This window comes from Taudactylus pleione, unplaced genomic scaffold (genome assembly GCF_031769625.1).
Source record: "Taudactylus pleione unplaced genomic scaffold, aTauple2 ptg000025l, whole genome shotgun sequence".
Taxonomy (NCBI): domain Eukaryota; kingdom Metazoa; phylum Chordata; class Amphibia; order Anura; family Myobatrachidae; genus Taudactylus; species Taudactylus pleione.
Genome location: NW_028284427.1, coordinates 7,657,755 through 7,684,533, shown reverse-complemented (window position 1 = coordinate 7,684,533; position 26,779 = coordinate 7,657,755). Strand labels below are relative to the sequence as shown.

General features: G+C 42.6%; 1 protein-coding gene across 1 annotated transcript in view; it reads right to left on the bottom strand.

Moving 5' to 3' along the window:
* Positions 1-26,779, bottom strand: part of FSTL4 (follistatin like 4) — a 1,116,563-nt gene that overhangs the window by 576,398 nt on the left and 513,386 nt on the right. Inside the window, exon 4 of the mRNA XM_088451183.1 lies at positions 6,270-6,518. Within this exon, the coding sequence (XP_088307309.1) occupies positions 6,270-6,518 (249 nt within the window). The remainder of the gene's footprint in view (positions 1-6,269; positions 6,519-26,779) is intronic.

Genomic DNA, 26,779 nt, shown 5'->3' with positions numbered 1-26,779 from the left:
CGCAGGCTGGACTGGGACTAAAAATTGTCCGTGGCATTTAAAGCACAGAAGCTCACTTCTGATGGCATCTGGCTCTTGGCATTCTCCTCTTCACTGCACGAGTGGCTCTCAGCCTTCCCGATGTGACGTCATGATATCATGCCATGTCTTACATCCATCTATGGAGCGCTGTGAGCTGCTTGGCTGGGCCTTTGAACAGCCCAGACTCTGACTACCAACCCAGAGCGGATCTAGGCTTTTTAATTAGGAGGTGCATTTTAGCATTTAATATAGACTCCTGCCCTTTCTATTCCTACTTCAGGGCCGAAACTAGGATGTCTGTCACCTGGTGCAAGGCAGTAATTTTGCGCCCGATCCCTTCCCATACCTGGAGTTTGACCTTGCTCCTCCATAAGGCAGTGCACTAGTCAAACGTCCCTGGTATAGTGACTTACATTATTCCACACACCATAATGCCCATTACACATTATGTCACACACTGTAATGCCTATTACCAAAGTGCCACTTACATATTTGCCCGACACCATTGTATGCCCCACAGTAAGGCTTCTACTTGCTTTAATATTACCTGCTCGTTGTCGGGGGTTTTATGCTCATTGCCAGGGGGTTCCATACTCTTTGCCAGGGGGTTCCATGCTCGTTGCCAGGGGGATTCATGCTCGTTGCCAGGGGGATTCATGCTTGTTGCTATAGGGTTTATGCTCGTTGCCAGGGGTTACATGCTCGTTGCCATGGGGTTTATGCTCATTGCCAGGGGTTACAAGCTTGTTGCCATGGGTTTATGCTCATTGCCATGGGGTTTCATGGGAGAAGATGCAGCTTTCAGCATCTTCTCCTCGCACTTGCACTGGCCTAACAGACACTAGAGGTCCATGAGGACCTTCAGTGTCTGTCTCCTCCTTGGCGGCGTCCATTTTTGGATGGCCGTTTTCCAGAGTCCATGAGGACGGCTAGTCCGCATAGAATCTGCTGAAAATGACCATCCAAAAATGGCTGCCGCCAAGGAGGAGACAGACACTAGAGGTCCAGTAAGGACCTCTAGCATGTCTCCTCCTTGGCGGCAGCCATTTTTGTATGGCCGTTTTCTGACTGTGCAGCCCCCAAGCCACCGTGAGTCATCCCTTTTTCACCCCCTGCATTCCGGCACCCGGTGCACGTGCACCTCTAGCCCCCCTCTAGTTGTGGCCCTGCCTACTTCTTAGCAGTGGCGTAAGTTCATCTCAGACGCAAGTTATAATTTGGTGACCGCCCCCCCCCCCTATCTATCTGTCTACATGCACAAAAATACTAATATAGAATATGTGAATTTGTTTCTATTAAAGTAAAATAGCAGGATATTCCCCCAAAACACCCTTTTTCCTGGAGTTGTGGGTGAGGGGGGTGCCGTGTGTGTCATGAGAAGCTGCTGAGGGGCAGCAACACCAATAAGTGGAGACAGGGTATAGATAAACAGAAGTGGCATCTGATGGTCTGACACAGAGCCCTCCACTAGTATATGGTTATGGTAGCTTCTCAGGTGCCGGGAAGAGGTGCTGTGTATTGGGCGTCCGTGTCGGTACACTCCGGGTACATATTTACAGCCCTAAGTGTGGTGAATATATTGTGGGCAATGGAGAAGGTGCCCCTTCAGTGCTGGTGCCCGGCAGTAGACGCCTCCATTGTCTCTCATAGTTCTACCCCTGCTTCTTAGGCTATACTCTTATAATACAAATATAATTAAACTAAGAAAAAAGTGTACATCATTACTTGTATTAATATAAACACATCATAGATCACACCTCAGAGCATTTAATATATATTTATTCTTATTAATAATGTTTAAAATACTATAGTGCTCATAACTTGCTATTGCTTGCTGTATAAATCTCTAGCAGCAAATTCCAGACGCCTCAGATCGCTATTCTGTGCTGTCGGGAGACCCTGTATATTGTCTTACTCTGCCTGTGGCTTCTTTCTTGACTGCATTGCCTGATACAGTATATCTTACTCATGAACTACTGGCATACTCCATAATCAGCTCTGACATTGTGAGTATTATTGCCTATTATTGGCCTATCAGCACCACTGTAACATGTACACACAAAAGATGAAGGCTGAATAATCATACAGACTAAAGGTGGATACACACGTAACGATGTTAGTAACCAACGTTTTTCGTTAACGATTTTCGTTCACATTTTCCCTTGAAAAAGTGAACGAAAATCGTTTACAAAAATCGTTGGTTACTAAATTAATGAACGATTTTGTGAACGATTTTCATGAACGATGAACGATATTTTAATCATGTATACAGTGAATGGACATTGGGCCTCATTCAGACCCACTCGTGAGCGGCTGTCCGCTCGCAAGTGGGTTGATGGTGTGCACTGCGCATGCGCACGACGGAGGGAGCTCCGTCGTGCGCATGCGTGAGACGCGACGAGCGAAGGACTTTCCTTCGCTCGTTGTGTCTGATCAAAGGGGGCTGCTGTCGATGTTGATTGACAGCACGCCACCTTTGGTGGGCGTGCCGGGGGCGTGCCTCCCAGACGGGGGCGTTCCCAAGGGAACGCCTACCGTCTGAAGCCGGCCCCACTGACATCACTAGTGATGTCAGTGGGAGTGATTTTGGCTCTGATAGAGCCAAAATCACTCCGGGCCTTGCGGTTGAGAAACTCAACCGCAGGCTTCGGCTTGCAGTGGCGATGGTCGCGATGGTCAAGACCATCGCGACCATCATCCTGCACGCTCGTATATGCTGTGGGTGGTGACCCACAGCTATACGAGCGTCCAGGAGGACGCTCCATAATTATGGAGGTGGGCCCTGATTCAGAGCGAGCGCTCTGGTCAGAGCGTCCGGCTCTGAATCAGGGCCATTGTTCATCGTTCATTCTATACAACATGAACGATTTTCTGAACGAAAATTGTTAAGTTGGACAGTCAGAATGGACGATGAACTGCAAACGGGAGTGCGCATGAATAATCATCGTTCATCCAAAAAAATTAACGATTTTTAAACGATTTAACGATAACGACGTCGTTATAGTTAAATGGTTCAAAAAATCGTTACGTGTGTACGCACCTTTAGTCACATGTAACTTTAAACTCATTATTTTCTACTTTCACATAGAAAATTTATATCTTCTTTTGATTTTAGATCTACACACTGAGGACCTCATTCAGAGTCGGTCGTTGCGGCCGCACGGTCGTACGCCACCGATGTTCGCTAAACTGCGCATGCGTAAAGTTTGCAATGCGCGTGCGCAAACTAGATGCTATGATCAGAAATTTCTCTCTCCTTGAACACAGCCAGGTCGGTGGTTTGAGTGACAGAATGAGGCGTTTGTGGGTGGTAACAGGGGAAGGTGCTTGAAAACGGGGGAGTGGAGATCCGAACGCAGGCGTGCCTAATTATGCGAACGGCGTTTTATGGGAGTGCATAATTAACAAAGTAGTGTCATGGCATACGTGGCATGCGTGGTTTGTACACTGACCTGATCGTAGTGCTTAAGAGAGGGTATGGTCAACCTTAAGCTCTACGACCAGTTCCGATGGTTACCGATGGTCTCAATTAATCGTTATATGGCCGAAGATGACGTGTAATGCGTACGAGAAGGGGGCGTATTTTTTGTCTTACGGCCGCATCCTCCCCTTGGTCGGCCAGCTAACGATCCGATCTTAAGGACACAACTTGCGAGTGCATCATTTGCATATCCGGCCCCTTTTCCCTTACGACCGTGCGGCCGCAATGACTGACTCTGAATGAGGTCCTGAGTGTTTTCTGATATATATATTATTGCACACTATAATTTCTGAGATTACAATGTTCATATTTAGTTCATATTTATTAGAAGCACCATTGCTACCAGGAATATACTGCAGTTTCTGCAATGTTATATCATGGTGTTGTGTAATACACTTATAAGTGCTGTCACATACACAGTCAGCAGATCTTATGCTGAGAAGCCAAGAAGCTAGAACACAGTTATAGGAAGGAACCAAAGGGCACTGCTGTCCAATGTCTCCCGAGGAAAAATTTGTTTGACAAGACTCTATTGATGCCAACACTTTTCTAAAGCTTCTAATTCTTACAGAATCCAGATTTCAGTTACCTATAAATATTTAAGCTTGCAGTTTTCTGCACTCACCAAAGTCAGCAATTACTTTGTTTTTGCTGTGTCATGGATTTAGTTAAGACACTTACCAAAATTCTAATTTCCACAATGATACTTTCTACTAGGTGCAGTATGTTGTACATGGCAAGAAGCATTGTTTGATAGTCTTACCACAGCACGTGGATCTTAGGGCATGCTGAGGCATTATAGATACACCACTGCATATAATAATGTATTGTGGGCGCTGCCGTAGCAGGGCATTCTCTACAGTCACCCCGAAAAGTAGAGCAGGGTGACAGGGTGCTGTTGGAGTTTGGCCTTGGGTGGTAGCCCCAATCACACACCCCTCATTATGGCCCTTATTGTGAGTATGAGATGGTAGCTAAATATTGCATTTTAGCTACCTACCATCAGTAGATGAATGTCTACAGTGGCCTAGTTATACTACCAGCAAGTGTTAATTAATATTGATGGGTTATTATATATTCACAGTGATTATTCTGCAGAACCAACATACTTTCAGCCATCACTCATCCCACACCGCCTGTTGTCAGACAGGTAATACTAATTTACCCAATATCGCAATTGCCTTACTTTATAAATGAATGTAGTTATAAAGACAGATGAAGCTCACATGTGCTAGTGGGATTTAGTTAGTAGGATACTTACTTAAATTTCAACTCAAAATTGTGTGCATCTTCAACATTGCAACATCTAAAGCTTGAGTGCACTCTGTATCTGCAGAACTAACTTACCCAACATCTGTAGAACGGCCTTTTAACCATTTGTGAATTTGAAATGTTTAATGATTGCCAACAGAAAGTCTAGATTTCAATCTATATTACATCATGGTTGTGCTGACTGAAATGAGTACAGCAGGGTTTCGGACCAAGAATAAAGCAATCTGGCTGGATTGCAGTCATCACAACAGGTATTTGAGTTTGCTGTGAGAACCTACCCAGTTTTTCTATCAGGTCAGCGTGCAATATCTAACTTGCACATTAGCTCAAGTACCCAGGCATGGGAATCAGGACCTCATTCAGAGTCGGTCGTTGCGGCCGCATGGTCGTACGACACCGATGTTCGCTAAACTGCGCATGCGTAAGGTTCGCAATGCGCATCCGCAAACTAGCTGCTACGATCAGAAATTTCTCTCTCCTTGAACACAGCCAGGTCGGTAGTTTGAGTGACAGAATGAGGAGTTTGTGGGTGGTAACAGGGGAAGGTGCTTGAAAACGGGGGAGTGGAGATCCGAACGTAGGCGTGCCTAATTATGCGAACGGCGTTTTATGGGAGTGCATAATTAACAAAGTAGTGTCATGGCACACGTGACATGGGTGGTTTGTACACTGACCTGATCGTAGTGCTTAAGAGAGGGTATGGTCAACCTTAAGCTCTACGACCAGCTCCGATGGTTAACGATGGTCTCGATTAATCCTTATATGGCCGGAGATGACGTGTAATGCGTACGAGAAGGGGGCGTATTTTTTGTCTTACGGCCGCATCCTCCCCTTGGTCGGCCAGCTAACGATCCGATCTTAAGGACGCAACTTTCGAGTGCATCATTTGCATATCTAGCCCCTTTTCCCTTACGACCGTGCGGCCGCAACGACCGACTCTGAATGAGGTCCTCAGTGCTTTTAAAAGGTAGTGATGAACCATAGACAAAATAGCTCATGCAGATAAGTCAAACCAGTTTTGCCACTGATTACATTTTACCAACCCGAAATCCCATTATCTCTTCACAAACACCCCTGAAAGGTCAGTATAATATTTCCACCTTAAGCAATTTCATTTCTTAAAAACTGCATTAGCCACTCACACCAAACTGTATATAGTGTGCCAGAGCCTTACTATTGTACTTTATCAATATTCAGAAACCTCATTGGCAAACTTCTTTAATGAAACTTACACTGGAGGGTGCAGGATTGCATTCCAGGACGTTATCACCTTAAATCTCAATCACTTTGACATTTCTACATTTTTATTCAATTTACAATTATGTGTCAAATTCAAATAGCAATGAATTACTTCTTGGACTGCTATTGCAATTTGCAAAGCAACAAATATCAATCATTCTTTTTGGCAAAGTGCTATAAACTTCTGTACCCTAATTAAGTACGTCAGTAAATAAAATAACATTTAAAAACACATATTTATCTTTTCGCATCCTACCTTTGAAGAAACAGTCTTTGCTATGGATGATGTATATTTTCTTGTCATGTAAGCAGGAAGCCCGGTGAAGGTCACAATGATTTTCATACAACTTGCCATCAGATCCACATACGGGCATATATCGAGGCTTGCATTTCTCCAGACACACGCATTCAGGAAGTCCAGATTCTAAGCTGACAACACATCTTCTTCCTTGTCCACAATATTTCTTCTCACACAGTGGGGAGAGTTTGTCTTGTGAATCGTGTGCTAAGAAATAAATAAGACAAATCAGATGAAATGGTTACCTCAGTAATGTGAACGTAACATTAAGCATGGTCAAGAAATCAGACAAGCCACATAAATATATACCACATAAATGATCAACATGTAATAATTTGGTTGAAGTAATACTGCATATTACATAATTAATGTTTTTGAATGCTTGCATATTATATAGGGGGTATATAATGAATATACATTTTATTTTCACTTTTGTTAAAGGAATGTATCTGGCAGAATATGATGATGCCAATTAAAAAGAGAAGGTGATAGAAAGTAGAGATGAGTGGATCAGATTTGCTGAAAACCAGACACCCAAACTTTGGGGTTCCGAATAGAACTGAGTGCCGGCTCAGCTCATTTTGGGGTTCCAAATAGAACCAAGTCCTGACACGAGTTCTCTCACCAAGTTTAGAACTTGGCTCTCAATGAAAAAAAAAATAGTTTTGTTAGAATGAACTTTAAGTGAGCTGCAATTGTTTTGTATTGTTTTGTATAAAATACCATGTGTTTGTGCCGCTGCTCTGTCACTTAGTGCCTAATTCAGCAGTGCACTGCTGAACGCAGATTCCCGATGTGCATGTGCAGAACGGGTTTGCAAGGCCGCACATAAACTGGAAGCAGATTGTCAGTGATTGACAGTTTACTGCCATTTTGCGCGAGGTGGGGGCGGCGATGCCCTCTGTTTCCGGAAACAGAGGTGTGTCGCCGCCGTTGGGGGAGAGGGAAGAGGTCAAGTTCTCCATTGGCTGATGGAGATTTCCTGGCCTCTTACTGTAATCTGTGGCGGCCGGCTGTGGGACCCCATGGGTCACTCAGCCCGCCGATAGTCTGCAGGGTATCCAATGCTGTGTTGGACATCGCAGCTCAGATACGTAATGCAGCAGGAGGCCTGATGCCTCCTGCTGCATTACCATAATTGCAAGGATCCTTGGAAATCCAATGTTACTGATGATAATAATACTATAGGAACAAAAACAGTTCCAAATTACATGATTTTAGCTGCTTTTACAATTTTGAAATAATTCCAGATCTTAAAGCCAAAAGCAAAACCAGACCAAAACACTTGAGGATATTTTTGCCAAATCCAAAATGAAAACGCAACGATAATTTAGAACCAAAACACGAGGTCTGCCCATATCTCTAGTATTTATAAATTTGAAAGAATTCCGGATCCAAAAACTAAAGCAAAATCGAACCAAAACACTTGAGGGTGGTTGTGCTACAGCCAAAACAAAAACATGATCATGATTTAGAAGTTAGAACCCAAACAAAAACACGGGGTCTGCACACATCTCTAGTATATGGAAGGGACATTAGATACCAAGAATTAGTGCAACTTGCCAGTGGCTTTTATTTAAGGACTATGGGCCTGATTCATAGCTAAATGTTAGTGGCAATGCCACTACGTCTTACAAAGCAGCTGTGCTAAAATATGTAAAGGCCACAGGAGGCGACTTAAGTGAAACAACAAGCCAACTGCAGGCTTCTGTAATGTGATAACTGCATCCAACCACGCAGCATTGGGAGATGGGGAGGGTTAGGATACTCAGAATGTCTGGCAAAATCACGCAGCCCGAGTCAGTGAAGCTGCATCTACGGATGTAGCCACTGGCTTCGGCAGGCCCAGAAGACTGGGCCGACATGACCCCATTATCTGAAATACTCCATGTCAACACCCCTTAATGCCAGCAGCATGTCAGTCATGCTGCGGCATCGCGAGACCACATCTGCACATACGCCGCGCGGCTCCCGCACAATAATTAAGCATTGGAGATTTGCGTAAATATCGGATTTGTCTGAATCAGACTATGTCTTGGGCTATGATACGGTTTTTCAGTATGGACCCCCACACATCCCTCTCCTTTCCCCTCTCTATCCTTCCCCTTTGTTTACAATGTCCGTCTCCCCATGTCTATGTCTTGTTCACAAAATTGGTCTAATGTACAGTAAGGTTATAGATATAATTGCAGGTCTGTTTAAACTATTGCTATTGTTTACAGTCTGCTATGTTGTTGTTCTATTTAAATTTCCTGTTATAGGATCCCAATAATGGGTTGGGTATGAGATTCTGGCAGTCAGAATCCCGACACCGGCATCCTGACAGGGTTAGGATACCGACACTTGTCGGTCAGTATCCTAACCCTCCCCCTCTCCCTACCCCTAACTCTCCCTTCCTGGTGCTTAAACCTAACCTCCCCCTACCCGTAACCATCCTTTATTAGTGCCTAACCCTAACTTCTCCCTAGTACCTAACTCTAACCCCTAATCCTTCCCCTAACCCCAGTACTTACCATTGGGATGTCGGCAGTCGAGATGCCGGCACCAGGATTCTGACAGGTGTCTGGATTCCGGTGCCAGCATTCTAAGTGCCGGCATCCCCACTGTCTGGATTTTTACTGGATCCCCCAATAATCATATTTAAGGGGGGATATGGACATTATTTTCTAAAATGTGGCATTAGTAAAATATGCCCACTAAAAATTGTATTCACTATATGTAACCTTAAATTCCTCAAATTGAATCATCCGAAAAAGTGGTCAGACTGTTGCATAGCTGCTGTGTGCCAATATTTTCAGTCACCTTTAAATAAGAGTGACTAATAACATTTATAATTATATATTTACACACACACACCTACAGTATACTAGAGGTCACAGCCCTGCCTCTGGCAACACTATGATATGGGGCCCCAGTTGTGGGGACGTGGCCCTGGTGTCACAAGCCGCTCATGTGAACGCCAGAGGACCAGTCGCTGAACTCTTCCTATCAGCTGTCCATCATCCCTGCTCTGTTCGGGATTGGTTCCTGTGGCTATTTCCTCTTGATGCGAACGCTGCTCCGATGCCGGTTATATCGTTTCACGTGTTTCCGGTTTTGGCGTGTCTCCTGTTATCCAGTCGAGTACCCAGTCCTCCTGCCAGCTTTTGTTACCTGCCATTTGTGTCATCTAGGCGGCACGGTCCTCATATCTACTACCTGCCGTTTGTGTTATCTAGGCAGTACGGTCCTCAGCCCGGCAGCACAGGCCGCACTCCAGCATCCAGCTGCTTGTGTCAACCCGGTGGCACAAACCGCAATCCAGCATCCAAAGTACGCAATCCAGTGTACCACCGCTTGTGTTAGCCTGGTGGCACAGGCCGCAATCCAGTGTCCAAAGTACGCAATCCAGCGTACCACCGCCTGTGTCAACCCGGCGGCACAGGACCCTCATCAGACCACCGCCCTCAAGGCTGCTGCACGGCCCAAAGGCTGAATCTTGTTCTATGGCCCACAGGCCACAGCTTGCCAAGGCTTACCAGCCCTCAAGGCTGCTGCATGGCCCAAATGCCACATCTTTTTCTATGGGCCACAGCTTGCCAAGCTTGCAAGCCCACAAGGCTGCTGCACGGCCTAAAGGCCGCATCTCACTGCCCTCGGGCCACGACTAGTCTAAGACTTACCAGCGCTCACAGCTGCTCCACGGCTGCAGCTAGCCAAGTGTTCAAGCCCTGAAAGCTGTTGCTGGACTCTTTTTCTCTAAATATACCTGGATCCTAACACTTGGTTGGGCAAGTTCGTTTAGAAATGCTTGTGCTGTGGTGACAAATGTGATGGTGGCTCCTCCTATGCCATCCACACTCCCTATAGCTTCATGGCCTTTCCTGGCTAGGGGTATTGAGGCACCACCATACGTGACTACTAGTATTGCTGTCTGGTTCTCTAGGGGCCTCTGGGCCCTCTTTTGCAGGGCACACCCTACAGCAGGTGTGTCAACATGGCTGACCCTGTTGAGGCTTTGGTTTTGGTGGTGGGATGGCCTTTCCGTGGTTTTGCCTCGCAGTTCCCATTCAGTGGTTACCCTTCTGTCTCCTGCTACATTGCTAGTGTCGCAAGTGCAGCCCGTTCCACTAGTAGGGCAGCTCTTGCAGCTGTTAGGCTTGAAATCTGTTGCTTTGATTCAAGCAGGTTTTCTCCCCACCTGTGTTTGTTTCCAATGCATTACGCCATCTGTGGTCTTGGTTTCTGATGTTCCTGTGTTTAAGGTCCAGCTGTGGATGTCTGGTCTGGTATTGTGCATAATCTTATGAACTTGTGGTAATAGAGGAGCAGACCAGACAGACAATCAGGTGAATCCCTTTACCCCTTCTCTGCTAATGGGGTAAAGTGAGGTCTTCATCTTTTCTAGTACAGATTCCAGCAGTATTTGCAAGTGCTAGGCAGTCAAGAGGTTTGAGGAAGGATAGTTCTCCTCTGTGGATGCATTGTGCACTGTGATAACACTGCAGTACTTTGGGGCTAGTGCCCTAGGATGTATAAGTGTAGTTGTGAAACAAGTATGTTGATGTTTTTGCCCATTGAAGTAGGAAGGAGCTGACCACCACCAAATGTAAAGCGGTATTTGTATAGATGTCTATCAGTCCTATAACAGGTGACCCGTGAAAATGTACTTGTTCTTAGTTTGTTATCTTAAGATGCGCCCTGTGAAGCATCTGCTTGTGATAAAAAAAAAAAATTTCCACTAGGATCTTTATGTAGTGTACAAAAAGTTGGTGCCGCCATGATTGACTTCCATTGTAAAAACGTCAAAATGTGGCTTGGGGTTATACAGCATGACAGGGATTGTCCAGACATGCCTGCTTTGTGGTGTGTTTGGTGTGTTCAAGGGCCTATGTGGAGTGCCCCTACCAGTTCAACCAGTAGCTGATGTTATGCTTTTAACAACAGTCAGTGCCCCAATGGGTCTGAGGGTTATTTTTGACAGTTCTGCTTGTGCTGTCTGGGTCTGCTCCTCCCCAAGGAATGCTCCAGCACCACTGGCAATGCATCTGCATGTTGTGTAGCCAGAGGGAGCTGTGCTAAGTAAGGCTCCATGCCCTGTGCATATGGATGTCACAGGGAAATGGCTGGCATGTACCCTAACCATGATGATGAGTAGTGGTAGAGGTACGGTTTCCAGCTTCCTATATATCTGGGATTGTTCCAATCTGTATACCCATGAATCTGCACTCAGCATTTACATTGCTTCAGGATGTCAAGGAAAAGATCATGAAGGCGTTTCAGTTGTGCCACATGGTCAGTTTCTTAACTTCTCCTTCACTGGTGAACTGGGTGCTGCGTTGTCCCAGAGAATTCACCAGGACATTCACTGGCAAGTTAACTTTGCAAAAAGTGCAATCTCTTATGGGGCTTCTTAATTTTACCTGTAGGCGTATCCCCATGGAAAGTCTTTTGCAAGAAATTGGAATGGGCTACTGCCTTGCTTGCTAAGCCCCATCATTTCCTAAGAGCTTAAGAGGACCTTAGACTGTGGGACGTCTTTTTCTCAAACTTTAATATAGTCCTGTTTCGAGTTTTGCCTGTTCATGCAATTCTCAGTTGTGACTTTTTACCAATGCGACTAGTTCCACAGGCTTTGTTGTTTATTTGAACACCTTGCTGAGTGTCTCTGAGAGGGTATGACAGGAGTTCTTCTGATCATTTAAGGTAAAGGTTTGATGAAATTGGATCACGGCACCAACCATTGTATATAAGTGCATGTATTTTGCATGTACAAATTTACTAATCTAGAGTATAATGCTTATATTTATAAGCAATATATTCTAGATTTGTAAAATTGTACATGCAATATCATATGTTATTTAAACGAGATGTCTATATGGAATGTTTTATTTTTCCTTTGTCAAGCAGTCCTCCCCTTCCTCTTACTAGCCAGTATGTTATGGTAAGGAATGTTTAATCATTCACATCAGACCTTGTCACAGTGAAGCTTACAGTGTCATTTTCTAGCTTACAAACACTAACATTAACCTACCAGTATGTTTTTGCACTGTGGGAGGAAACAGGAGCACCTAGAGGAATCCATGCAAACATGAGCAAAACATCAGTTTTTAAATCATAGATTGATCTATTAAGTTTAAACCAGTATCTTGGATGAAATTGTATGTTAGTAATCTAGATGCACTATTAATTTGACAAAAAAAACCTGCATGCAAAATTCTCAATTATACAGTTTTTTACATAACCAACAATATATAATTTTATTTAGCAAAAAAAAATAGCTTGCAACTTTTTTCAATAAATCGAGGTATTCTTCAAATATCTGTTCAGCTGTAAATTTGTAGTCAACCTGAAAACAAGTGATTTACCATTTATCTAATCTAGGTCATTACATCTTATTTTAAATTGTCAAATGCAGATTCCAAACTAATAATAGCATTCCTGCTAGGCTGTTTTAGCGGGATTTCATTAATTAGATATTACCATTTAGTCAGTCAATGACATGGATCTTAACAAAATCAATCAATGACTGAAATGTGTGTGAAATCTTAACTACATAGCATATCACTAGCAAATCACAAATACATTTCCTGATTCCATACTTCTCAATATTGTAGATTGAAGGGCTGGTACCCCGATGCACATTACTGCACAAGCTACAGTATACCATAAACTCTATACACATGCCCCCCAACAGGAGTTGTTTCCAACAGACACCCATGCAGAGCTGCTGGACAAGACCATGACCATCACAGTTACTGGAAAGATCTGCCACTTGTAATACACCATGACTACCAACCAACCCGATTTACAAGCTTGGACATACAGTAATCTGCCTGACCCAGCATAACACATGCTTGTCCTAAACCTCACATTGACATGTATTTATGATTGATCACAAGATAAGGAACTTTCTTTCATTTAGTGATACAAAGAGTGAACTGTTTAAAGAAGCTGGAAATACCTTTATTAAGTGTTGCAACTGCACCTGGTGTTAAGTCTCAAACTCACACCACCATGTTTCACAGACCCTGTTTGTATCTCCCAGCATTGTAGCAAGCAATCAATACAGTCTTTATTCACCACCACTCTCAGCTATATGTCTAATTTTTTCATACATGCTCTGATTCTTTGGGGTAAATTTACTAAGATGGGAGTTCCATTAAGAAGTGATGTTGCCCATAGCAACCAATCAGATTTGTTGTATTATCTTCTAGAAGATGCTAGATAAATGAGACACAGAATCTGATTGGTTGCTATGGGCAACATCACTTTTTAAATAGAACTCCCATCTTAGTAAATTTACCCCTTCCTCTACATTTCTCTCCAACACCCACCCCATCTACCCAATTAGCCACTCACAAACAAGATGCACATATTATCGCAGTATCAGTAAACACTGTCAATACAACTTACAAAGGTAAACACATAAACATAAAAACTAAACACACAATTTAACACTTTACATAACCAAATCAGATCATTAAAGTATACTGCTGAACACTAAAAGCCAACATGCTTAATAGATTTTGGATAATGGCTGATCCTTTACTTTCTAGAAAAGCAAACAATTTAGAGATAGTTTATAATGATAAATAAAGTCTATGAGGCTTATTCATTATCGAGGCAGGGTGACCCCAGATAATTAAGTGACCAACTCGCTGAGAATAGCAGCGATGGATACAAAATCACTGAACAATTTAACGTTGCTCTTTAAAGATGATCAAAAGATCAGCCGTCCCCGCGATCCTTTAGAAGTGGAGAAACTTAGCCCTGCCGAGTCTGACTCGGAAGTGCTAGTTCACATGTGTGAACCTGGGATTACGCACACGTGCACAAAGAACCCTGCGTCCAGCAGAAGGATCCGAACAGGGGTGGAGGGATCCAAAAGGATCCCACTATGCAACCCGAGACTCCTTATTATAGGGAAGGAGTGGGGTCAGGAAATCAGTGCTGTCTCAAAAATGGTGAAGGTTCCTGCTGTCAAGCCCAGAAATCTAGTATTTTCGGAGCTTGATAATAGAAGGCCAGATCGGGATTCAAAGGTAAGCAGTACATATCTGTGATATCTCCTGCATTACTTTTATAAGGAATGGCCTTAATACTTAATTTCTACAAAAGTATGTTAAGATGTTAATTATCACCTACTTTTATAGAAATTGAGGGATAATAACACAGTAGTCTCGGGAGTGGGCAGATAGTCAGCTAGCCAAAGGGAGTTGGTTGGCACCAGAGTCTGGGGGCCGGGCTAATCCGTTGCTGCTGTGGTGCACCTGGAAGGTCCCTGTTGGGCTTACTGTTCCCACTGACTCCCGGCGATTTTGGGCAGCGTTTGGGGGTGAGATTGGTGTTGTCCGGCTCTCTTTTAGTTTTGGACAGCGTCAGCTTTTGTAACAGCCACTGATTATTATTATTTATCCTCAGCACAACTGCAACTAAATTATCATTATCTGTATGTGCTCGAAAACTGCTATTATGGGAAGCTTCAGTGTCTCTGCAGGTTCACTTTTACATTACTCTGATAGAGATGTTCAATTCACAATCTGCTAACATGCGGGAGTTGTTTTAAGTCATTACTGGGCACCACATAGCATATTTAGTTCAGGGATAAAGTGAAATATTAAAATAATGCTTTATTCTGACTCTTTGCACGGATCAAAGCGGCAGGTTTTTGCATGAAGCACATGTGCAGATGTTTTTGAATATCTCTTCCCTGGTGCAAGAAACTATTGATGATGGCTGCGGAGGTTGGCTTAAGATCAATGGGTGGTGCGGCATTCCGCTTGTAGACACATAAACCCCTACATTAGCCCTATGGATTCTCACATTAGCATTAGTTTGTATGTAAGGTATCAGTGGCTGCCCGCAGCTACAGACACTTTTACTTGCCTACCCTCCTGATTCGGCCGGGAGCCTCCTGGCAGGAAAGACAGGCTAGCCTCACATCGGCCGCCGACCCATCCAGCCCCCCCAATTACAATAAAACCCCCACAGCGAGGAGGAGGGCGGTGACGCGATTTGCGCTGAAGCACGTCATCGTGGCACCACCCCCTACTTCACAATGCCTAAAATCTCAGCATTTAGTAGCGGAGGGCACGGCCAAAATGACGCGATTTGGTGTACAAGCCCCCCGTTCCACCCCCATTCCAGAGTAGTATCCCCGGCCGCGCCCCCCTCTGCCGCCAATGGCCCCCCTTCTTTTCCGACCTGACTGTCCCCTCTGGAGGCAGCCAGAATGTCAGCAAGCCTGGTGTAACTGAATCAGCGCTTATGTCTGGGAAGATCAAGTGGCATATAATCCCTTACTGAAGCATAGGGTTGTCTTTTAAAATTAGAACTGGATATATTTGTAATGCCACTCTGCAGCTAAAAGCTTCAATAAATCTTGTATGCCACATAGAAGCAGAGATGTAGCATATGAAGCCATGGCGCCCGGAACATGGCCAATGCTAAGGTGCTGACAGCAGGCAGTGTGTGTGTGGTCTGTAGCCATCTGGACAGTACAGGCAGTGCCCTCCACTGCTGCTGGCACCTGGAGCACCTGCTACCGGTACTCTGCCCTCCCTATGCCCCTGCAAAGAAGAAGCAGTATATTGAGAACTGCAATTAAATAGTAATATTGGCACAGGCATATCTTTACAGGGTTTTACCTGAAAGTCAAGTTCTCTTGACAAATATGTCAATGGTTGAACAAAATTGTCATTTCTGCAGTGCAGCTCTTGCTAATGATATTTGTAGGAAACTGCATACATTACATACACGCTGAGATCAGTGAGGTATTTTCTAAAAATGCAAGTGGGTCACAGCTCCTGATTTATATAGATTGTTGGAAAGAAACACGAAGCATGTCATATAATCTCTTGCCCTCTTAAATGTAGGGAGAAAGGAGGTGTTATTATTTCTCTAAGCATTCGTCCTCCCAAAACCAGAAGGATAGAAACACAAAGCTTTCAATGCCTTCAGGTAACTGCTAGTATAAATCTTCCTGAGAATTATCATCAAACTGTATTTTTGTATGTTGTGTAAAATGTACTACAATTGAATTTTGTTATTTTATTGCAATTAAAAAAATAAGCATTGTTGAAAGATTTAGTCTATTATGGTGCATGTATGATCTGGGCATGCAATGTGTTTCCTGACTGTTGGAAAATGGAGGAATAGAACATTTCTGACTATATCTTGTTTATTATGAAATAATGAGTTTCTAAAATGGATATTGTACATTGGGTGATATTCATGTTTGTGGTGTTAACCAGTGGTGAGACTACCATGGATACAGGGGCCGAGGCACTACAAGGTCCCGCAATGCAGTGCAGTGGAATTTGGGGTTTTGCTGTATTCCCCTCTGGGGATTAAGGGCCTGATTCAGAGCCGGACGCTATTTGCGCTCGCTCGTTCAGAAAAAAGGGGATGGCTATTCAAATGAACTGTTTGCTCTTTGCGGTCTGTTCACACCTCTAGGTCTGAATGAGCGAACAAAACTTGCAGTCGTTTTTTGGATAACTACGCCCCCTGGCCGCTCGCATCCTACGTCATGTCCGCTATTTATTAGATTAATCAGCGTATGAACTGCTCGCTATTCTTGGGGTTGCTTTTTCCTACTGCAATCTTGCGAGCAGTTCTGACTATAAAATAACCCAGTGACGTGGTCAATGACGCTGCTGTATTAATTATGCACACCCATAAAACGCCCGTTTTGACCTTTAAGCACGCCTGCGTTCGGATCTCCACTCCCCGTTTTCAAGCACCTTCCCCTGTTACCACCCACATACGCCTCCTCCTGTCACTCAAAATAGCAGGCATTCGATATTTTGTGAACAAACGATTTTCGGCCGCACTGACTGGTTCGCGCATGCGTATTACGATCCGTACGCATGCGCAGTTGGGCAAACATCGCACGGAACGAACGAGCGGCCGCTTACGAGCGGCTCTTAATCAGGCCCTAAGTCTTTGGTTCTCACCATATATTTTTACCCTTCAGTGTTTATCCAGAAAAGGTTACCGCACTTTGTACTAAACACTTTTTTACCCATGTTTGCATGAGAAGGAGCCGTGAGAACTGTAATGAGAGGCAAAGCTTTTAAAATATTTGTTTGCTAAAAACAAATATCTTGAAATGAAACAAAATCTGCCAAATGGCAAAGGTGAGTTAGTATCTAATACAGTATACAAAGCAAGATGACCAGATTCTTCTAGAACTATGTAGTCAAATACTGTATATATCACTTATAGTACTTTCTTTTGACAGGATCAAACTATATTTATAAAACTAGACATCTAGGAAAGACCCACTCAGGCTAAGCACCATTATTGTACAGTATATTAAAAAACTGAGTAGTTTATGGCATCATTTTCATGTACTGTAGTTTTGAAGTTAAATTACATTTCTCAACATGATATAGACTGTATTTTTAAGGTGGGCCTAAAGTGAGATAGATAATAGAAGATCTAAACTTACAAAAGCATGGTGTCAACAAATGAGAGCCAGAAAAGGATACAGCCAAGACAGGCGTGAGGCAGAGTAATCTCAGAGACAGAGGTGAGGGCTAAATCTGGCAAGAGGAATATCTGAAACAGGATGACGGCCATAAAGCCGAAGCAGGAAAGAAACAAGAGTGGTTGAACTCAGGGCAGACAGAGAGTGAAATCAAATCTCAGAACAGCATAGTTACTGGTATTAGGACCGGAACAATGCACACGGCTCAGTGGTCTGCACTGCTTCTAAACCCATTAACAAAGTTTCACGCCTATTTGCTTTGGCTTTGTGAAATATAAAAAAAAGAGCTCAGGGGAAGATGTTGTGCTGTATTTCCAGATCGCAGGTGTTCTAGTAAATTTGAGCTAGGACTTAGGATAAAGGTCCATGTGTTCCAGGCACTTCCTACTCATTTTATGTCTCCTCACATTAGAAAATAAATAACATGTTATGGAATTGACAGGGCCAAAATAAAGTCAGGCCAATATCTGTCATAACTGCAACATACAGCAAAGTCCTTCAATTTAAACTTTGAGACTAAATATTAGGTTTAATGATTAATGTTGGCTACCTACTTATTATATGGTTTTTCCACCTTCGGATTATTTTTATTTAGTGGTGAATGCATACCCTACTGCCACTTTTACAAGATACATTAGAGGTTCTATGCAGTCTATTTCTGTGCTTTTTAGTTAAAACAACATCATCAAGTTATTTATTTGCATTGTTCTGGAATACGACACAAAACTGATCCCTTAATCTACAGTAATTGTGTCCAGCAAACGAACCAGTACAACATAGCTGTGGTAAATCAAAGAGCAACAAAAAATATACAGCTACAAAGAAAGCTAAAGAAATGTGTTCAAATGTGTCCTGATTCACCTCGTGTTCTTGCGCCATATGGCGCTGACGTGTTGTGCGACTTAGATGCCAAGCCATGGATAGCTAGTTCCGGACTGTCCCATTTTAGCGTCTTTTATGCACCACTTACGGTACGTCTTTTTTGCATTGCAGCCATACATAAACAGGATTACATTGCACTGACTGCATAGAATTTGTACTTCTCTCACAATCATGGCAGGGTAAATTCGCACTATGTTGTGTGGCGAGTAGCATGGGGCGGCTCAGTCATATTAGTCCCTGGTCTCTTGCCTTTTTTCCCAGATTAGCATGTTATAGCTTAAAAGGCCACTACAGGTTGAGTCTCCCATATCCAAAATCAAGGGTCGTTTTAGATATCAGAATATTCCGTATTTTGGAATATCTGCTTACCATAATGAGATATTTTGGGAATAGGACCCAAATCTAAACACAGAATGCATTTATGTGTTATATACACCTTACACACACAGCCTGCAGGCAATTTTATACAATATTTTCAATAATTCAATAATTTTGGGGCTCAAACAAAGTTTGTGTACATACACGAAATTAATTTATGTTTCATATACACCTTATACACACAGCCTGAAGGTAATTTTATATAATAATGTTAAAAAAATGTTGTGCCTTAAACAAAGTTTGTGTACAGAAAGCAAAAGTTTCACTATCTCAGTTATGCTAAAAAAAATTCTGTATTTTGGATTATTCCGTATTTCTGAATATTTCGATATGGGAGACTCAACCAGTAATAGTGTACAGGGTACATGTACAGTACATTGTGCTTTTATTGCATTAGCAGTGAGAAAATGATGCAAATTCAGTAAAAAACTGAATGTATAACATGGCTTAGTCGCATTGTTTGTGGCTGCCCAATTGGAGCTGCAGTCAGGGCCGGCTCTAGGGGTGTTCGACCAGTGCGGAACACCCCAGCATCCCGATTTCAGCAGTACTGTCCCACTGTTCCACCCGTCGGCCGAAGTGGCCCGTGGATGGTCAAATCGGGAGGTTTGGGACCCCCATCGCCACACAGGCGGAGTCTGAATGGATGCTGCATGCATGTGCGCGGCATCCATTCAGTGACGGGAGAGGGCTGGGGGAAGCCCAGCTAGTGAGGCTCCCCCTAGCCTGACGTTATTTGTAGGTGTGCCATGCGGGCACGCCTCCAAATAAAGTCACGTAAAGGGCATGACCTTTGATAATTAGGCCACTCCCCCATTTTCGGTCACGTGCGACTTCGCCACGCGCGTTGTTTGGGCGCACTGTAGAGAGCCGACACAGGGTGTTCCAACCCCTGGAGCCGGCCCTGGCTACAGTATTTGGTGCGATTTGAGGATAGGTAAGATGGACAAATTTGCCTTATATCTACGACACAAGGCATGAAAAAATCATGTATTTAAAAATCTCAAGTTGAAAATCTCCAGTTTTACCTTTATAACTATTTACTAAATTAGTTATTTACTTGCTAGCTAATCTCTAAAGTAGCCAATTAAAATTTTTTTTATATATAGGCTTATTCCTTTGATCATGAACCTACTTTTCACTAGTGAAATCCCACTAGTTTGAGAATGTTTTACATTGTAGAATGTAAAGTAAACAGAATAAATTGATGAAGGAAAATATACACCTGCATAATGAGAGTTATCTCATATTAACAGTTTATATACATATTACATACACAGTATATATATATATATATATATATATATATATAATTTTTTTTTTTTTTAAATAGCAGATATCACTAAGGGATGGAGGGAATTACAGAGTCACACACAAGTGGCTGTGCAATTCTATCCATCTAAAATGTAGCAGGAGGCATTTGAAGAGAAGAGAAGCATTCTGCCAGCATCTGTAATCCCAGCACTGTGACGGAGACTGGCCGACCCCTGGCTGCTTGCGAGGCCAGGAAGTCTGCGTCCATGAATGCAGACCCAGACTTCCAGAAAACAGAGGTGACATGCCCCAATTGGAGGCCCTCCCCGTCCCCACTACCCAAACACTTCTGCCTGTCAATCAGGCAGAGGCTGGGGGAACGCGTGCAAGATTGCATGTGCAGACCAGGTACCATAGGAGATGTGCACTAAACATTGGGTTAGCGTACATCTCTAAATCAGGCCCTAAGTCAGGTACCGGCGCTGTGATTTTATTTGTATTTTCATATTGTGGTTTTTTTTGTGAAGTATAGCTAGTGCTTGTTGCCACAAGCAGCAGGTTTTTATATAGCCTATTCCAGAGCCAGGGGATATACTTTTGGAGTATTCAAACAGTTTTGTTTTTTTTCTTCAGTTTTCTTGCCTTAAAATAAAAATAGTAGCTAAAAATCCTACTTTTATTTTCAATGGTTGTCATATATATATTTGCTTGATGACCAATGTATAGTGGCTAAATATAGACACCACGGCACTGTCAGGAGCACACTGGAATTAGGGATCCACTATGGTCAGTACACCACAGAGGGGTAGAATAAATTGGTGTTCATCAGGGACCCCCACAACGGAGTATGGGCTTAGCTGCAAATACCACAAAGGTCACAGTGTGACCAAACAGTCAGAATGATTGTCAGTTGATTAAATAGAAGTTTACACAAGAAGTTTTTATAATTAGTTATGATTCTCAAAGTTATGTGAAAAACTCAAAGTGAGTTGAATGAGGGACAAAAGCTCCTTTGAGGAGGTTCTGTAACAAAATCATTGGGTCATTTTTAGCTCCCAAGATTATACAGTGAGCTCAAATATATCTCACTAATTGAACCATCCCCTTGTCAACATTTTCTAGATGTTATTAAAACTAAATGAATTCTCCACTCCTACAAGGATTATAAAAACTGTAATGGAAGAGGTAATCAAGTGTAACAACCACCTAACCGTTTGCAGTATTTATGAGGCCAACTGCACTACATGAAAAAGATATAATGCATTTAATCTAACAGTCATAAATGAAGTAATTTAGCCAAGTTAAAAACTGATCATCAACGCATTTTTCGGCACTAATGAATTTTACAGAACAAGGCCACAACCGGTTATTTAGCAGTAATGATTATGACAACCGGGGTAGGGATATATTTGCCTGATTGGAAAATGTCATATTAAAAAGACAAAATTCTTCAAAAATGTAGCTATGGATTGCATGTATTAATGAGAACAAATGAAGGTTAAAAGGTAATAAACCTTAAACTAAAAATTTACAGTTGCACCAAAAAAAAATAATACATATATGTAAATATTGACATTCTTAGTTCTGGATGGCACAAGTCATACTCATCTTTAGCACTAAAGGAGTTCAGTATAGTATAGTATAATATCTTACAAGTCTCCTACTGGTAGATATTGCAGGGTTGTGAGTAGAGTAAGAAAAACAACATGCAATGACATTATTGAGCATGGCGGTGCTCAGGTCTGCACAACAAGGGGAAAGGGGATAGGGATAGTGAATAGTGACTGATCTTCCTGATCCTGGTGCCGAGAGACTCAGTGGTTTGCTTGTTTCAAAAGAAGGAGTCCCCTCAGTATATAATTGTATCTCATATTATGGATTCAATTAACTCACGGTCACTGTTATTTGATTCATTTAAAATTATGTGGTTCTTTAGTATTTATTGTTTGATCACATGTGATCAATGTAACACTCTACACTACAGAAATATTATAATAGCCAGGGGATAGGGAAAGTGCACTAACATTCTCAATCTCCCACATCCCAACACCTAGAGTACAGTATCATAGCTGAAAAGAGGGGTCAACTCATTTGATGCAGTAGATTGTCTAGTTTTCAAAATGGTATTACATGCTGGGCTATAACTATTATTCTTTTGAAGCGTATGCATTTCGTCCAAGATGGAGCACACTAGCAAGTAAATATTCAAATTCAGGTTTTATTATTACCTTTGCATAGCATCCTGTTTTTATGATGTTTTGTAAAGGTAGATTGTTTCCAAAGTACTTTTTGGTGGCGTCGCATTTATTTGACTTATTTGCAGTTTCAATATCAGAAACACTTCTTTGGACAGTATAGTTTTCTTGCTTTAAGAGGGTTTAAGCTAACTAATGGTATTTTCAGGAAATTCAAAGACTACTAAAAAAACAAAACAAGCTATAGGTAGCATGAGGGTGTATAGATAAGGCATAAACAATTTACTGTTATTTATGTTGCAATGTGACCACCTGAAAAATGCCAAGATAGGCTAAGCACAGTAATGGAGAATGACTCAGTGGTGAAGGAAGTACAGTATTAAAGATGATATAATAATGTTCTATAATTCTATTCATATTAGGTTTTATGTCATGCATATAATATGTTTTGGTTAAAAATATAGTTAAGTACCAAAAAATGTAATTATAGGAATGCAATTAATGTAACACATATCAAAATTCTTAAAATGAAGCTGGATTACAGTTTTCTAAATTATAAGGTACTGAATTAGAGATGGAACCTGTATTATTTTTTTAGACTTAATGTGCCAGATGCCTCTTTTGAACAAACATAATCAAAAACAGACAAAACAATATCTAGTCGAACACCATTTACTGGCACCTAGAAAAGCCTTAATAAACTACAACAGCTGTCAGAAGAAGGTGGCAAACCTTCTTAAAGGCAGTACTAAAAAAAAAGAGAAAAACAGTACAAAATAGTTCAATATTAAATAAACAAATTTTAGTCTAAAATATACATATATAAAAAATATATAAAAATGTTTTAAATTGGTGACTTGGTGATTTGAAAAAACACAAAATGTAGTAAATTAAACATAAATCAAATTTGGCCACTGTCATGTACCACCTATACAAAAATGACATTATATAACAATGGGCCTGATTCAGACCCGCTCAAAAGCGCTTCAGCGGTCGCGAGCGGGTCAAGGTTGTGCTTTGCGCACGCACGGCGGCCACACTGCATGTGCACAAACCCCTGAGCGAGAGAGAAATTCTCTCTCGCCGTGGCTCACTACAAAAGTAGCGGCTGTCGATGTTGATCGACAGCTCGCCCCATTTTGTAGGCGTGGCGGGGGGGTGGCTTCACAAACTGAGGCATTCTCATGCGAACGCCTGCTGTTTGTGGGTGGCCCCACTGACATCACCAGTGATGTCAGTGGGAGAGCTTCCGGCTCTATTAGAGCCAGAAGCTCTATGGGGCTTGCGGCCAGGAGACCCTACCACAAGGGTCTCGTCGCAAGCCACGATTGTCGCGATGGTCTTGAGCATCGCGACTATCATCCTGGCCGCTTGCAATAGCTGTGGGTGGTCACCCACAGCTATGCGAGCGGCCAGGAGGCCGCACTAGAAAAGAAAAAAAAAACTCTGATTCAGAGCGAGCGCTCTTTCAGAGCGTCCAGCTTTGAATCAAGGCCAAAGTCCTAATATGTGACCAGAACTTCTACAGTTTTCAATGCTAAAAGCTCATAAATCTTTCTCACAGACACTAAGGGAGTGCGGGTGTTTAGAAGTTGAGATGTTGCCAATAGTACCCAATCAGATTCTAGCTATTATCTTCTAGAAGGTGCTATATAAATGTTGAGTAGAATCTGATTGGTTGCTATTGGCAACATCGCCAATTCTAAAAACCTGCACTTTAGTTAATATACCCCAGAGACAGATCCAGAAGTCTATAGGGTAGATGTGTGCAGCAGTGAAAAGAGTGGAGAAGAGTGCCCGTGGAGAAGTTACCCATGGCAACCAATCAGCTCCTACCTACCATTTTATAGAATTTACTTGATAAATTCAACCTCAGAGCTGATTGGTTGCCATGGGCAACTTCTCCACTGGCACTCTTCTCCACTCTTTTCACTGCTCCTTTGTGTCCCAACAGCAGCAGATAATAGATCATTTAGTACAACCCCATATTTAGCACATGAATACATGTACCCCCATTTTTTTTAATCTGGCTGTAAAACTCATCCAAAATAAAGTGACTTTCCATTCTTTCTATATGTTAATATCTTGAAAGTAGCAGCAACTTAGTTACACTTTGGGTGCTAACATTGCCAGATTGTGGCTTTCAATAATGTCCTGAACATAACAGTATACTGTCCACCCCCCTATTCTCTATATATAACTTGGTATGTGATTCACAACAGCAGGTTAATCATAGTACTGCTGCATATGGTGGGCATGTCTCTCTCTACAGTGTCCTAAATATTAATCGTCATTTGTTTCATCTATAAGTTCCTTTGGGACAGCATAAGCATCCTATGGCTAAGTGTAAAAAGCCACATCACAGTTTATGTACTCTCATTAATACTGACTCCTATGTGTAGGCAGCCGGTGCAATAATATCTATAACAGCTTCCTCTACCCCAGGTTCTGCATTGCTTTTGCTTGTGAACGATACACTAGAAAGAGAATGGATTCAATGACTTGAAGGTTCACAGGAAAGTGGAGAGGGGTTTATTCGGCAGCAGCCATCTGTGCCAGCAATGTTTAGGTGCTATACTGTAGTTCATGGTGTTCCAGCAATAAAATGGACACACAGCGTGCTGGTGCCTTTGCTGTATTTAACATACTACATAATATTACATACATATAGTACATTGTATACACCATATATATGAAGGATCTATTAACAGGAACTATTATCCATTTATGGTTAATGGCGTATATAGTAACATGATGAAAAAGAACTAATCCACACCAAATAATCAGCTGCAATTAGTCAAATGCCTGACTAACGAGCAGATGTTTGGCTGGTTGTTATATGTTATAGGATGAAGGCTGTATTTACATGACAGAGCAAGGAAAGCTAGTGCTTGACATTAATATATGCCAAAGGATGTGTAGTACTAATATAAATGAAATAAAGTGTTTATATTTAACCAAACTGTCTCTCGTATCCTCCTTCCCTCCTCTGCAGCATGAAATAGGTATTTCTCTAACACGGTAAACAAAATGTGCCCAGCTGCTTGCACAACCTACATTGTAGAAAAGCATGATGAGCCTGACTTTGCATTGAATGCAAAGTTACTGTATTTGTGAGTAGCTGAGGAATCCTGATTTACTACTGTAAGCTAATGCAAGTGTCGTAACAGTGCACTATGCCGCCCTGTGCCAGCCCTGCCCCCTAAACCAGTGATGTCATGATGCCACGCCTAGGGGCGGGGTCATCATGTCCAGTAAGTAGAGCACTTAGGATACTCCGGGCAGCTCCATATGCTGCTGGGTGCCTGCTCGGAGAATTCATTGGACCCTCCAGATGGCTCAGAGTACAGCTAGTAGCTGCAGGATGCCGTTCCAGGCATCCTGCAAGCCACATGCATTTGCCTTGGGGAAGCAATGGTGCCACCCACAGGGCCCTTGCACATCCCTAGTTAAGGTCCTTGCAAATATCTTCACAGCTTCAAGCAGGAAGCCGCACTGCCCAATGCTTTGCATCCACAGCCGCAACCATCATCATGGGCACTTGCACCTACCCAATGCTGGGTGCAAGAGATCTGTCAGAAACAGGCTTTCCTTTGCTGTACATGTGACTAGTAATAGCACAAGAGGAAAGCTACATACCCATGTCACTCCTGTGTTCTAGGAAATGGATCCCTGGCATGGGACTGCAGAGTTGCTGCCCATTTGCCACCCAGAAATGTCCATTTCATGCAAAGAGAGACCTGACCAAGACTGTCCGATTCAGAAGAATTAGTTACCAAAAATGATAAACAAAGGAAGAAGCTGCAGCCCAATAAATACATTGTTTTAAACATGTGGGATGAGCTTCACATGTCTGTAATGGAGAACTTCATGTAACGTCTAATGTAGAATATTAGTGGTATACAATGTTCTAAATTAAAAAGAAGTACATCAGTTTGTTACTTGTCCTGGTCATCACATATATAATCAATAGACATTTCCTTGGACATCACATGACATAACAGTCCTTGGACAATTCCATGGACATCAAATGATAAATTCCATAGTCATCATATAACAATGCCATGGACATCACATGACAATTCCAGGGACATCACCAAACAATGCCATGGGCATCACATTGCAGTCCACGGACATCACATAGCAATTCCATGGACATCACATCAGGCAGGGATAAAGCAGAGACTGCTGCTGCTCAGCGGCTGTGGCCTCCCTGGACCATCCTCATCCCAGCACACAGCAGTGTGTGCTGGGCTGTGGAGGTAGGCTGCTGTTACAGGGGG